The 16,076-nt window shown below is 34.2% G+C and overlaps 1 protein-coding gene across 1 annotated transcript; it reads right to left on the bottom strand.

Moving 5' to 3' along the window:
• Positions 1 to 3,321: 3,321 nt before the first annotated feature.
• On the bottom strand, positions 3,322 to 5,306 carry LOC125219201 (phosphatidylinositol 4-phosphate 5-kinase 1-like). The gene is made up of 3 exons (XM_048121111.1): positions 4,256 to 5,306; positions 3,848 to 4,076; positions 3,322 to 3,771 (listed from the first exon to the last, which is right to left on the bottom strand). Exons 1-3 carry the CDS (start codon positions 5,125 to 5,127, stop codon positions 3,607 to 3,609), a joined length of 1,266 nt encoding a protein of 421 aa, XP_047977068.1. The 5' UTR covers positions 5,128 to 5,306; the 3' UTR covers positions 3,322 to 3,606.
• Between the last annotated feature and the right edge of the window lie 10,770 nt (positions 5,307 to 16,076).

The following is a 16,076-nucleotide window of genomic DNA, read 5'->3' as shown; positions in this document are numbered from 1 at the left end:
AGAATTTGATTTTTGTGACACCTTCATTAAATAAAATCAAAAATCCATTAAAGTCAAAAGGAGGGACTGTTGTTAGGTGACTTACCTATTAATAAATCATTTGATGGTGAAATTATTCATCTATATTCATTCATTTTCTTTGCCATTAACTTAAGATTTCTTTTTCCCACTTTTATCAAGTCAGATTCATAAACTTTTTGACTTTTCAATATTTGAAAATCTTTTTTCAAATAAAATTTATTACATATGAAAGTAAAAGTCAATTTAGTTGTTTGCATTTAGTAAACCGTTTGGGAGGTTCAATTAATCAGACTGAAGCATGGAGAGTGGAGACAACTTAAATGAGAGTTATAATTCATTTTCAGAGTCTTCTTTGTAATAAACAAATAAATAAATAAATGAGAAAAGTAAAGGAAAACAATGTTTTTGTTTGAATTTAAGGTTAGTTTAATTTTTTGTGGGCCCGACCTTATTTTTATATGAAAAAACTCGAGCCCAAAAAAAAGAGCATTAGTAAATGCAAAGATCCCAACAAGCTTAGAGTCCCGCAACAAATTAGCTATATTATTATTATTATTATTATTATTATTATTATTATTATTATTATTAGTTTTTTTGAAGTGACACATCTGCCCATCCCATTATAAAATTTGAAGTGACATTCACAAAACCATATTCCATAATGATTTTGTTGCCATAAAATAAAGGTCAAAATGTCATCATCAAAAGAGATCTTAGTAAAGCAAAGAATAATGTAATGTCACAAAATGATAACATTGTCCATTTGTTCTTTTTGTTGCAAATTCGCATTAATCTAAACCTTCATATATAGTAATATTAATAAAAAAGGCATTATTTTATGCATGGGAAAACATAATAGTAAAACAAGTAGTACTATTAATTTACACAATGAACATATCATATATAGATAAATCATTATCTTATAAATAACAATTTGTATACCTAGTGAAGTAGTATATAATTAAGGGGTGCACGTGGCTATGGCACAACCATGTCTAAAACCTAATTTATTCAAAGTACGTATAAACTCTAAATGATTTTTTGTTAAATATTTCTATATTTGCTTGTAATATACATTTTCATAATTTATTTAAGATATTAATTGCAGGGTAAGATGGACCGAAAAAGTTAGATTGTTGATAAATTATGGCAACGTCGAATATTATGTACACAGTTAAGTTTGATATATATATGAGGATGAAACATTATATATTTGCTGTGGTCCATACAAGATAATTGAATAAATTAATTAACAAGTGGAATGATGGATAAGTAGGGTCACCTAAGAAGGCAACTAAAATTGCATTATTATAATTACACTAACCAATAGTGTCTTTGCCAATTAATTTAATTTTCAAAATTTCAGATATAACAATAAAAAAATACATTTTTTTCGTTATAAGAAAGGTATCATCAAGTAATAATACTAGATTTGGATTTTCTGAGTTCACAATATATTATTCCAGCTAGCCAAAAAGGAATTTCTAATGATAAACATTAAATGTGACACTTTAGAATTATATTCACATTATAAAGAATATCTAATGATAAACATTAATGTGACTCTTTAGAATTATGCTCATAGATAATATATTAATTAAGAATGTCGATTGATAATGTCACAATAACATATAAGGAAAAAGAATAATAAAGTCTCTTTTTGAAATTGACCAGATCCATAAAAAGCATAAATAACAATCGATGTGAATTTTCAGAATTTGAACCCCAAAAGAAAGCATTGGATTTTTAATGAGAAATTCGAGACTTATTTTTAATGCAGAGACATACTACACGACAGAATAATAAATTTTAAATCTGTCATATTTTTTAATAATTTATACAGTTTTCTGTAAGAGATGAGATTGATTGGGAGTAGAATAGTAGACGACTGTTATATATTTCTGCGACTACGTATTTATTGATGCTATTTATTTGATGGAGTTTCCTTGCTTGTAACTAAATTGTGATGGCACTCGGAGAGTATGTAGAGTAATTAAGCAGTGTTAATTTTAAGATGAGTATAGATTTATTTGACCCTAAATTATGCTATAATTTATCTATCATCAATTATACCATATACATATTGGTATAGCATCTTATGTAACACATTAAACGATATACTATACTATTATTTGTGGTGCATTTTGCCAAATATATAGTACTACGTTATATATTAGATTTTGTGCAAGTGACTGATAATCATGAAACCTATAACCATATTATAATATACTATGATCAAACACAAAGAACACACAATTAATGCAACATCACACTATTCAAGCAAATTCCATAACCAATCATACATCACAACATCCGTCAAAGAAGCAAAAAATATGTAATCATAGAAGAATTATTAACTTAATCACAGTAAACATTGCTTAATTTCATTTGTTGCTAAGATAGCTTGCATTATATCTCCACTTGAGATCAAAAGGCACATGATGCTCTTTCGAATGTTTAATGAAACATCATGTGAAAAAAGTTAAAATGTAGGAGTATTGATATGCTCTTTTGCTAAAATGTAGTAGAAGTTAAAATGGGTCTATTGCCTACAAAATTACAAAAAATAAAATAAAATAGATCACTTTTAGTTTGTTCACACCTCTTGGAATTTGAATGATAAATCACAAAGGTCGAAAAGTTTCCAATTATCTAATCTAACCATGTTTAATTTATTTAATATTTTTAATTTCTCAGTCTCAAAACGACATTATTTAACCGTCCCATCATCACATTACTACACTTGCGCTGCTATATATCCAGATCACCAAAATTTTACATGTGTACACCAACTCAGCATCACATTTGCTCAAAAAAACGTAACCATTCAAATTCCGATAGGTGCGAAGCATACACTGGAATTTACGTGCAAATAACCCTAAGGCTCAATTAGCATTCACAACTTTTAGATTTATTTAACATTTTTTTCGAAACATGCCACATGTCATCCATGGATTGGCCGGCGATTGAACCCCCATTCGCACGTATGACAGATCTAACAAGACAGCATCCTTTGGTTGAGGAATAGAAATGGGAAAAAATGGACTAATGAATAATTATCCACAGAGAGAAAGCAAATATGGAGTGCAATAATTGATCTCATTTCCCTTCAAACACAAGATATTGAGTTATCCACCCTTTTCCCCTCCTAAAAAACTAATTACTCTCTCCACCTCTCAAACACATTGCTGCTTCTTGAATTTACCATCTTCACCAATACACAGCAGACCACATGCTCCATGTAGATAAGATGCTAATGTAATAATAATAACAACACGAAATAATGCTGTCCTAGACCAGTTGCACAAACACAATAATCCAACTTCAACCCCACCATATAAGATAAGAACACAAAGCATGTTAAAGTAAATCTTGAAAATTTTGGCTACAATCAGACAAAGGGCTGGATTCAGCATAGACATATATGTGCACTAACTAGGAGTATACATGGTGATGATCTATGTACAAGTTAGAGAATGGTTAACCAAATCTCAACCACTGGAGTTGGCTTTCAGCCTTCAGCAGGGTGCCCGTTTTCGATGTGGAAAATCAGTGCTGGTAAACTTGCATTTACCAGTTAACATCTCACAAGTTAGTATCACAAAATTGCCCATGAATCCTATTCTGAACAGCTTTGATGGCAGCGACTCTGGCAGCGGTGGAAGCCCTGTTCGCGGCCACCACAGCCTTGTTCACTTGCTCATCAACCCGGCGGAGGTGGATTGCATTCTCCGCAGTCTTCCTAGCAGCCTGCAGATCAACGCAAGAGTTTAATAAGCTTGTGACATTAAACAAAAGGGAGTACTGTTTTGGGCGTGTGATTTACCTGAACCGCTCGCAGAACTGCATCAGTGAGTGGGGTGAGTGGGATACTGAGACTGCCATTATCCCATTCTCCACATCTGGCATCTCCATTTCGGAAGGTGTACATTCCGAAGCCTTGCTTCCGGCCCTCGTGCCACGACCCTTGGTAGAAATGGCCGTTGGCGAAGTGATACACCCCGAAGCCATGGATTTTATCCCCAAAGTACTCACCGGCGTATCTATCTCCATTCCTGTATAAAAGAATACCGTATGAGTTGAAGTGGAGTAGCATTTAATGAATTCAATCTTAATTCAACAAATCAAACAAGATAAACACTTGATCATCTCCAAGCAAACAAAAACATCTCCATCACCATATTCAAATATCAAAATCAATCAAATCAAAGGAAACAATTCAAATCCCTTTGACCTGAAATGGTAGCATCCAAGGCCATGCTTAACCCCACATTTGAACTCGCCGACGAAGCAGCTCCCATCGCCGCAAGTCTGAGCTCCAACGCCATGGCTCTGCCCATTGCACCACTCTCCAGCATACGAATCCCCTGTGTAAAACTTATAAACTCCAAATCCATGGCGCAAACCCTGCCGATACTGCCCTCTGTACCTGCTCCCTCTCGCCCAGCTCTCGATCCCATACCCATCGTATTTCCCATCGATCCAATCCCCTTCATACCTCCCATTCACAAAGTAATTGTACACACCGCTCCCATTACACGTCCCCTTATGAAACTCCCCTTCGTAGAAATCGCCATTGCTGTAAAACTCCACACCTTCCCGAACAATCTTCCTACTCTCCAATTCCTCCGATTCCGCCTCGCCGATGAACCATTGCACAGGCTTCGACTGATTTCTCGGCACAAACCCTAACCTCTTCCCATACTCATCGCAAATTTGCTTCAACAAATTCACATTCCTGCTCACGAAACCCTTGTTTCTCGACAACAGGAACAGCAACACCGCCACGAAAATTAAAGCTGAGAGCAGATTCTCCGAAGTGGCTAAATCGTCCGAAGTGAGGAAGGCGAAGAGCGCGTAGAGGAGGAGGAGGGAGGCGGCGGCCACCGGCGCCGCGCCGGAGCGAAACGGAGGTGGAAGCGGCCTGCTGTGGGGCTTCTGCTCCTCGAGATCCTCCGCGTCGGAATCGGGCGCGATCTCGCTCACAGAAGACAAGCTGTGGATGGATGAGCGGATGGTGGGGGATGAGCGGAGGAGTGAGGAATTCGTCCGAGTGAGCTTCGTCTGACCGTCCATTTTCTGATGAAATTCGCTCTCCACTTTCATCCTCGGCCCTCGATTTCTCCGCCGTCCAACTAAAGCAGCCTCGATAGGCGTATCGTCGATTTCTCCGGCGCCGGTTTCATTTCCGGTGGCGGAAAACCAGTGGAGAATGTGAGCAGTTTTTAAGTTTTTTTAGAGAGAGAAAGTGCGTGTGATAGTTTTGATTTGGGTTTGGGGAATTATTCAGAGAGTGGAGCGAGTTTAATGTTGAGATGTTGGTATTTATATGTCGCAGAAAGGCGGGGAGGCGTGGGGCCCGCTGTACTTGATATGGACCGTGAATGAGGGATCTACGGGTCAATTTTGGTCTACGACTCTACGCCGTCCGATCGCGGACTACTGCAGGAAATCTCAGTCGTCCGATCTAGATTCATCTCTCTATCATGACTCGGCACGTGCCACTGAAAAGAATTTGGTTGGGAATAACTTCCTTTTTCCATGATTTCCAACTATTTACAGAAAAAGTAACAAACAAAATCGTATACTTTGTAATGCTAAAAAAATGACAAAATTTGAACATACTACTATTTGATTAATTATTTCTAAAATTAAATTACTGATTATTAAAATATAATAGTAATAAAATAAATGAATATTACTAACATTATTTAATGAAAATTAATGGGAGAAAATTTTGTTGTTAGCATTATTTTATTACTATTATTATTAGTAGTAGTAGTGTCTTGGCTACACAATTCTGTTGATATTTCTGTTTTTATACTTTTTGTTTAAACTTAAATGTTTTCCCTTTTCTACCTATTGATGATTTGGAGCAATGAATGACATTGGATGATATTGCTATACAACAATGATTAAGAGTTGTTTGTTATCTATCTGGAATAGTACCAATTTTGTTAACAAATGTAAGGAAAATAAAGTTACTAAAGTTTGTTTGAATTGAAAAGTTCAATACACATTTATGATTTATCAATATGATAGTAGAATCTTTAATACGTTTCTATATTTCTAAAAGGGCAATTTGAACATCCTTGTTTGACAAGGGTGTCAAGTGGGAAAAAAAATATATTTAAAGAGAATGATTTAGGGATAATAAGTTGGTCCCATTGTTTCGTCAAGTAGCCAAAATTGATCACTGTATTTGTTTTTTTTTTCCAACAATGGAAAAAAGTAAAAAAAGTGTAGTAACTCATGTGTGGTGAAATAATTGGGAAGGTGCAGAACATAAATATATTTTTAAAATCAATAAATTCTCCATTTATTTTGTAACGCGACATATGAATTCATAATCTTTTGCAACAAGATTAACTAATTTATGTACTAGATCAGCAACCATCAAACATTTATTATCTCATTTCCAATAAGTACTACTATAGTATATAGTTCTCTATTAAGGTGTAATGAATTAATATCAACGGCACAACAAACATAGTTTGTTGGGAAATATTGACATAAAAATTGGGATATTATTATATCTGTATTATTTTGACCATTTCTAAAGACAGGTTACTACTTACTAAACTACTTAGAAAGTTGACGAAAATTGCAAGTTGGAAGTCGCACATTTATTTTAAAACTATATCGTGTTTTTCACGAAAAATATATATATATATATATAGTCGACTTATTTTCATAATGATTCATTAGTGTTTTATCAATTTAATACTCAATCAATTAGCTATTTATTCCAATTAACTACTATTCAAAGCACAAACCTACTCATAACAACTCCAAATATTATTGCTCTTAATCATTAAGGTTTTCTGTTGGCCTGATTTATTTGCTTGTCGACGATGTTTCATAATAACCAATTGTTTAGGGTTAATAATCAGAAAATACATGAACTTTTTAGCACGTAGCCAATTTCCACTTAAAGAAAATTTTGGAGTATCAATTAAATCCAAGGTGGCGCACATTAATATCCAAAATGATATCGTTTGGTGTTAATTAACACATCAGAATGTGTAACTATACTAAAATGAAACGACGTCATTTCATAAAAAATACATGAAAAATTCAAAGAACATAGGAGTATAAAATATTATCGTTTTAAAGTAGCACTTTCAAAGTTGGTGGTAAAATCAAATTGGTATATTTTCATAATTTCTCATTGAATAATACAGTTTGGGGCGGCCATCTCAAGCTAATTCGGGCCAAAGCCCAGAAATCAGTGAACATGACGGACACGGAGAGGGTGGCTTCATAAAATGGAGCAAAGACGATGACTTGATCAAGCCCAACATTGTCGCAGCCAGAGGTGATGTGACGGATCAACCACAACTACAAGCCCGGTGTCTTTCTTGAAACGCTCAAATTCAGATCAGGGACCCCACATCCGTGAGCGACCATACTGGTTCTTGCCGTCTCTAATTGACAAAGTCCGGGCCATCCAAGTTGGGTCATAGGTTAATGGCACCATGCTTCATAGCAAGGCTACTCATTTGTGTGGCGACAACTTTTGGGATTTCAATATATTAATTACATTTATGAAGATTTCGAGATTTTAGGGTTTATATAAATGAGTGAACTTCAAAAATGGTCCCTTGACTATGGGTTTATCTCGAAAATAGTCCCTGGACTTTAAAAATATCACCAGTAGTCCCTGGACTAAGGGTTAATATCAACAATGGTCCTTTTGCACTGTTTTGAGATAAAAATGCCCTTTTGAGGGGTTTTGGGGATTTGGGCAATTTGGTCTTTTTACACTTTTAACATTTTAAATCTGATATTGTTTCAGTTATGTACTAAATTTGATATTATTTCAAAATTATCATTCTTCTTCCCTTTTGTCATCCTTCACTTTGTTTAGTTATTTCAATATTAGATTTAATTTTACAAAATTAAATTTTAAATTTTAGTTTTTAAATATCAATAAATTTTTTTAATTATAAAAATTAATAAATAACAAAAATTAATAGTTATAATCAATATTTGATAGTGTCTAATATTTAATCAATAAGATATGACAATGCATTAGTTTCAATTAATATTTAATAGCTTTAATCATAAATAGATCATATAACACGATTTATTCTAAAATAAATATGCATCTAAAGTAAGACAAATATAATTTTCGTTTATTAATTTGAAAACAATCAAAATGACTAGAAAGTTTTGAAGCCCACGCGAGTGTATGTGTGTTAAATACTGTGTGCACAGAAAGGAATAACAAGTCTCCTAGGTCCAGCGAATCCACTAGATCACAAGGTCTAGGAACTCACGGATCGTTGGAAGATCTCGGTCGTCGGACACGCAGAATATCGCTTCAAAAACCCTCAACCACTTATACTAAAATTAGCACAGGGAAGTAGGGATCGATCCCACAAAGATGAATGCGTAATTAAACATGCTCAAGGATTCGGGACTATTTTTGAGTTGGCTGCTGCCACGCATTTTTGGGTTGAGGAAATTAAACTAACTTGGAGTTGAAATCTGCTACGCTAACAACTAGATCTAGGCAGAACAGAAATCATGCATGAAAACCGGAAAACGAGACAATCACTAGATCTAAGAAACTATTTCTAAATTACCTAGACCTGGGAAATAAACTGACGGTGGGGACCATTTGCTGAAAAGGTAAAGTACGGATGAAAAGCTGGAAAACAACTAACTAAAGTACTAACTAACAAAATGACATCATCTTCTCCAATCGATTTGCAAAAAAATTCAGTAAAAACAGAGATGGAACGTGAATTGGCAACGAAGCAGACTAAATTTAATGAAGAACAATTAAAAACTAAGCAGATCTACGGCTACTAGACGGAGTAAATTGAAAAGAGAGCAAAAAAGTTCAAAATCCATGCACAACTTGATTCCCCTGTTCAGATCCAACCTCGGATGCTAAATCCACTCCGGATCCAAGCATCCCACACAAACTCCGACCAAAAGTATATCCATAGCTTCAGCAACAAACAACCACCGATCAACAACAACAATTCAGATCCACAACCTCTTTCCCAGATCAAGCACAGAATTATCCAAAACAGAGATTAACATCCAACTGCCAAAATAAAACTTCAAACAAAAAAACCAGAATCATAAATCAACACAAGATAACACCAACATAACAAAAACTAAATGCATAGATAACCGATAAGTAGCAACAACCAAATCGACTTCCAAAACAATGAAGTTCGACGGAATAAAAGTAAGAAAAACTGAATGAAAAGCAGATTGTTTCTTTGCCCTCCGAGAGGACGGTGTTACACTGACTTTCGCTGAAGATGAACCCCTTAGAAACCCTAAACTATCCCAGAATTTCCATTTACCAAGTGTGTGTGTGTGAGTGTGTGAGCTAAGAGCAAAAATCATAAATATGTGTGTGCTGCATGCTCCTTTATTTATAGGCGTTGAAGTGGGTCCAGCGAGTTATGAATAGTCTTTGTTGCCCTTAGCTATTGACTTCCTTCTTCTAGCCATTCTTTTCTCTTCAATTCTACTCACTTTCTTTCATTTTCCTTTGCTAGTCCATCGCCTCCAGTTGTTCCTGGATCTAGCATCTCTGATAAGGCTCGTTTCATGCATTGGTTTAGGGTTAAAATTCTGTGCATTTGGGGCGCTAATGTGTGTTATTGAGTTCAGGTGCAAAGTAAATCTTGCGGACCCAGGAGTTGCTGTTACCTGACCTGGCAGATGCAAAAGAGATGAAATTGAAGCAAAAATCAGAAGTCGTCATTCGGACCTGGGAGAATCAAAAGTAGGCGACAGGAGCAGAATGGAGTGAGAGCAGATTATTTTAAAGAGTCTTACTCAAGGGCAACAGCGTCAAATCACCAGAGGGATACCCTAGGGATCAGAGCCTTGCATATATAAAGAGCTCAACCTTGAAGAACAAGAGCAGACCGTGAACAGCCACTCCTACGCTCTCCTAGCTCTAGTTCTAGTTCCATACTTCAAATTTTCATTCCGTGTTGCTGCGCACTTGGACATGGAGGATTCTGGTCACCGTGGTTCTCATCGTTATCATCATTATTTTGCTGTGTAACACCGCCTTGTGAAGGCGAAGAAACAATTTCATTTGCTTTCGTTTAGTACTTTGTGGTTTTTAAGTTTCGCAACTCTAGTTTCTTGCTTTGATCTGCTGGATTCAGACTTATTTCAAGTTATTATGGAAGTTAATGTTTGCTTTTGGTTGGATATCTCTGAGTTTATGATCATCTCTTGCTTTTAGCTTTCGATCTTTGTTTGTTGTTGGAGGTTGGGGATTTGCATATGGAGATGTTTGAAAATAAACAATTTCATCTCTTGCTTTTAGCTTTCGATCTTTTGGTTGGGGATTTGCATACGGAGATCTTGTGGGGATGGCTGCTAGAAAATAAATCAGTTTATGCATTTATGTGTTTATGTGTCAATATGTGGTTTTTATCTGTTTTCTTTGTCTAAGTCCTTTAGCGTCTAGGTCTAGTAGTTTGAGTCTTTTTCTTTTTTTTTTAGTAGAGTCGGTTAAGGGGAACCCATGCATTGAAACTTGCCTTATTTCTTTTTTTTCTTGTCTTCATACTTGAGGACAAGCATGGTTTAAGTGTGAGTAGTTTGATAAGGCTCGTTTCATGCATTGGTTTGGGGTTAAAATTATGTGCATTTGAGGCGCTAATGTGCGTTATTGAGTTCAGGTGCGTAGTAAATATGCTGGACCCAGGAGTTCCTGTTACCTGACCTGGCAGATGCAAAAGAGATGAAATTGAAGCAAAAATCAGAAGTCGTCGTTCGGACTTGGGAGAATCAAAAGTTGGCGACAGGAGCAGAATGGAGCGAGAGCAGATTATTTTAAAGAGTCTTACTCAAAGGAAAGAGCGTCAAATCACCAGAGGGATACCCTAGGGATCAGAGCCTCGCATATATAAGGAGCTCAACCTTGAAGAACAAGGCAGACCGTGAACAGCCACTCCTACGCTCTCCTAGCTCTAGTTCTAGTTCCATACTTCAAATTTTCATTTTCGTGTTGCTGCGCACTTGGACATGGAGGATTCTGGTCACCGTGGGTCTCATCGTTATCATCGTTATTTTGCTGTGTAACACCGCCTTGTGAAGGCGAAAAAACAATTTCATTTGCTTTCGTTTAGTACTTTGTGGTTTTTAAGTTTCGCAACTCTAGTTTCTTGCTTTGATCTGCTGGATTCAGACCTATGGGTATCTCTGAGTTTATGTTCATCTCTTGTTTTTAGTTTTCGTTCTTTGTTTGTTGTTGGATGTTTGGAGCTGAGAGCTCTTGGTTTATTGTTGGAGGTTGGGGATTTGTGTATGGAGATGTTTGGATTTGTTGAATCGTGGTGTTTCGGAGTTGAAGTTTCACATATTTGGTGCTCGATGTTTACGTTGTGCATGATTATGGCTATTTACTTTCTGTTTCTGCATCCTTTAGGTCCAGTAGTGTAGATCTGTTAGTTTAGGCTTTAATTTCTCGTTTTAAGTCTAGATCTAAAGTTTGCTCTGTTTTCATGGTGTTTAAAACTCTGTTTTCTCTGCTATTCTCGTTTGATTCTCGAAGAAGATGAAGTTGTTGGTAGTTAGAACCAGATCTGCTTTATGTCAGTACTTTTCAAAGCATGTACTTTGCTTTTTTCTCGCATGTCCCCTAGACCTGTCAGTACGATCTACTTTGTCTCTTTTACTTTTCTGCATGCTTTTCCAGACCCTGGTAGTTTAAGGAAACTTGTCTTGCTTTTTGCTTTATGCTTGTCTGTCCAAATTAGGAAAACCTTTCTAGTTAAGTTTACTCCAGCTGTTTTAGAACTTTAAAATATCTCAGTTTCTCTAAGTCATGTATGTTCCGTACGCTCTCAGTTCTTAGACCCAGTAGGTAGAGTAAAGTTCTTCTGATCTATTAGACCCAATAGGTAGAGTAAAGTTTTGCTTATCTCTCGGACCCCGTAGTTTTAAGTTCTCGACCCACAAAATTGCGTGGCAGCAGCCCCAACCCCTTTTTTCCAAAACATCCTCAAATGCAGTTTCGTAGCACCTTCGTCCTCGTGGGATCGATCCTTTACTTCCCTGTGCTAAGTTGTAGTATAGTGGGTTGAGGTTTTTGAAGGAACAGAGTGCACCCAACAACCCCTTTCTGATAAGTTTCATGATCTTCTAGCCTCTGAAGTCTAGTCGAATCCTCTGAACCTGTTAGATCGAGTGACACATATCACACCGCACCTGCACTGCACTCTCTGGACCTGTCAGTCTCCTACACACTCTGGCTTAAAAACTGCGTTAGACCCAACAAAATAAAGTGTTTTCTCACCACATAACCGATGCATGAAATTTGCCTTATCAAGTTTCAACAAAAATACTCCTATATAAAAATTTTAGTCAACTCCATAATGTTCAATCACAAGCAATTATAACAACCGAACAAAGGTAAAATAGAATAGCTCTTATTTTTCCATTATGATTAATATTATTTTTCTATATTTCTTCAATTCAGCTGAATATTATATTAAATAACAAAAATTAATATTTATTTTCGAAAAATCCATAATCCAGGGACCATTTTTGAAGTTTACTCTATATAAATCGGAAACAACAGTGTGGAACATGAGGTTTTTCTATTTTTCCTTTGCTCTTTATTTCTTTATATATTGGGCCCATAAGCTGTGGTCTGGGGCGTGCATTTGATGGGCCTTTTCCGATTAAATTTCACCTTTTTCTATCTAATCGAACCAAAATTTGATGTTCTAAAGACAATTCCTTCCATTTTTCTTCAATTTTGCTGAAATTGCAGCAAAACGAGCAATCAGAACCTAAATATGGTCAACCATTGTCAAGATTAATTAACTAGTATAACGAAAAATTATAAAGTAGTGTTATGTCTCTCGCTCGCAAAAAAATGTATTACTACCTTACTTTAATTTATTGAAACTCGTATCTTACGAAGATATGTATTATTATTTGGTTTAAAGTGAATATTTGAGAAGAGGCCTTATAATTAGTTTATTTGTAGAAAAACATGTTGCAAGGAAGTATTAAAATGCTTATTGCTAATTAAACTTCATTTTTAACTACTTTAAATTATAAAATTGAAAAATAAAATTAAAAAAAGAAAGAAAAAGAAGCTAGTGCAACTATCTAATGACTTAAACAACTGTTTAAACTCAATGCTTGCATGTCATTTTTGTACTTGTGCACGCCTAATGCAGCCTCAATTATAAATTTTTTACAACTGAATATTTTTTTCTGTCACGCGAATTAAACAATTGCAATTTGAGCAGTCTTCTTAAGTACAACATTTTACTAGGAGTAGTATTTTATTATGAGCTTATATATATATAAGTGAGATGGTATATCCAGATATATGTTAGTATAGGGGTGCGTTATATTGCTAACTATTTAACTTGCTAACTCTGCTAACTCATCAATACAGTGTATTAAAAATGTCAACACGATGACATTAAAATGTCAACACATAATTTTGTTGAACTTCAATATAATGTGTTGATATTATGTGTTGACATTTTGATGTCATCGTGTTGACATATTTAACACACTGCATTGATGAGTTAGCAACTTAAGAAAGTTAGCAATTGATCACACCCCTGTTAGTATAAACATAAAAATAGTGAGCTGTTAAAACTGGATAAGACCTATAAAAATCTTATATTTGTCAAACTTTCATCATTTGCCACTCTCTAATTTGATTACTTTAAGATTTCAAGTTGATGTCTTTGATCGGATCGAGAGTTTGAATATATTTCATCTCTCTATTTTTGTTGTTTATTTATTGAGATTTTCACTTTTTAATTTCTAGTTTTCTTTTCGACTTTTGAATCATCGACGTTACTTCTCTTATTTCATTTTTGTCATATGTCGTTTTAGGTTATAATAAAGGGTTGTGTTTTAATACGTGCTAAGAGATATTCTTTGTGCCCACCAATATGTCTATCATTTAATCCTTTTGCTCACTCTTAGAAACATATTTTGGTTAAATTATTTCATGCATATTAATTAATTTTATAGAGATCATTTTACTACTCATTTTCATGGCACATTGTGTTATAGGTCAAAATAAGAACTCACATAAAAATTAGTCTATAAAAGAAAAATTATTTAGAATCACCCATTACATATTTTTCTATTAATATATTGGTTTCAATTGGTAACAACCAACTCACCATCCTTGCGAAAAATCAATTTACCAGCTAAATTGAATGCATCAGAGACGGAGGAGTAGAATATTACAAGTATTTAATTAAACGCAGATTTTAGAATAAATTAATATGCTCTGATGTCATGAAAATTTGGAAGACTCGATTAGTTTTTGTTAATGAAAGGTACATTCGAGGAATCTACACTGATACCATTTCCATCAAGATATCTTTATTGCTTAATAATACGTGTCACATAAAACAAATATGTAAGCCTTCGTACTTGTCTAAAAAATAGATATAAGTATTGAGTAATATTTACTATATTTTTTTTGTTGGAGTATACTTCAAATTTTATTGTCCCATAATTTAAAGGGAAGCTATATATATATTTTTAAATATTGTAGTATAATTCAAATTTTATTGTCCCATAATTGTAAAGGGAAGATACGTATAAATATATATTTTAAATATTGGAGTATAATTCAAATTTATTGTCCCATATTTGTAAAATGAAGCTATATTTTGTTTTTTAGACCTTTGGGTTAATAGTTATCGTGTCATGGTGGAATTGAACCTGAAAACTTTGACATCGATCCATACTAAGTTATTGTAATTTTATTGAGCTCTTAATCAATAAATGTATATGTTAATTAAGATTTATCAAGTTCTTGTGTCTTCAATTGTTTGTCATTAATTATTACTAAAACTTTTATTTAGCTGGATGGTGGCCGGTGGCCTATAAAATACGGTACACCACATTGGATAGAATGCAAGATCATTGGCTCATACAATCAAGGAAGTTTGTAGGCTCATATTCCCCTCCCACCAATATTTTTGGCTGAGAAGGAATATTATCCATAAGTGTGTCTTAATTGAGTTTAATTCCATTCTTGTTGTTCACAAAGACGCAAAATATACAAAAAGTTTCAAATTAAATATTGTACTAGAAATGACTCGTTTAATAAGAGGATATGATCTTCTATTCTACGTGTTACAGAGTATATATCCCTCCAATAATTTCACTATTGTAATCACATTTGCTTTAAAATAAAAAATTGGTTATCACATAATAGATAATACATCATGATTAGCATATATAAAAAGATGGAATGTCAAAAGTTATAATCCAAAATAGTTACTATTTCTGTAACTATAATATTCCAACATTATGATAATAATAAATTGTTTTTCAAAAATAACTAATAATTAACTTGGGATTAAAGAAGTACTCAACTATCAAATTTATCTCATTCCACTTGAGGGTAGTGACAAAATGCAAACTTATATATTGTACAAACTCAACACAGCTTCAACACAGCTTCACCACAACTTCAATACAATATTCACAGTGTAAAATTTCAAGATTTTAATGTCAACACAGTATCAACACAATATCAACACAACATCAATTATTGACTACCGTTGAAATTCTGTTGATATTTTCCTGTTGATGTTTTTTTGTGATATGTTGACATTTTTCAATGGTCCAGATCATAGTTTTGAATTTGTACAATATTTAGAGTTTTCATTTGTTCACATTCCTTCCACTTAATTCATTAAAAACCAATTTCTTGAATTGCATGATGAAAAAAATATCTCAACTACTCTGTCCGTCATTTATAATCCCATTTTGACTCGGCATGAATATAAAAATTGTTTGATTTTGTGAAGAAAAATAGGAAATTGAATTAGTGGGATGTGGTCCCCACTTTTATATATTGATTTTGTAATTAAAATGTGAATGTAATGAACTAGTTGAATGAAGAGGTCATTTTACTTAGAATAAAAAAAATATATAAGATTTTAAATTACCGATATTCTAAAATAATAAAATAAGATAATTTTACACACAAGAATGGTGGAGTACTAATTAACAATATATATGTACCTTATTCTCTATTTTAAAATGGGCGGTATAAT

Source organism: Salvia hispanica, chromosome 4 (assembly GCF_023119035.1).
Source record: "Salvia hispanica cultivar TCC Black 2014 chromosome 4, UniMelb_Shisp_WGS_1.0, whole genome shotgun sequence".
Taxonomy (NCBI): domain Eukaryota; kingdom Viridiplantae; phylum Streptophyta; class Magnoliopsida; order Lamiales; family Lamiaceae; genus Salvia; species Salvia hispanica.
The sequence above is the reverse complement of the archived record's forward strand: the minus strand, read 5'-3'. Positions and strand labels throughout refer to the sequence as shown.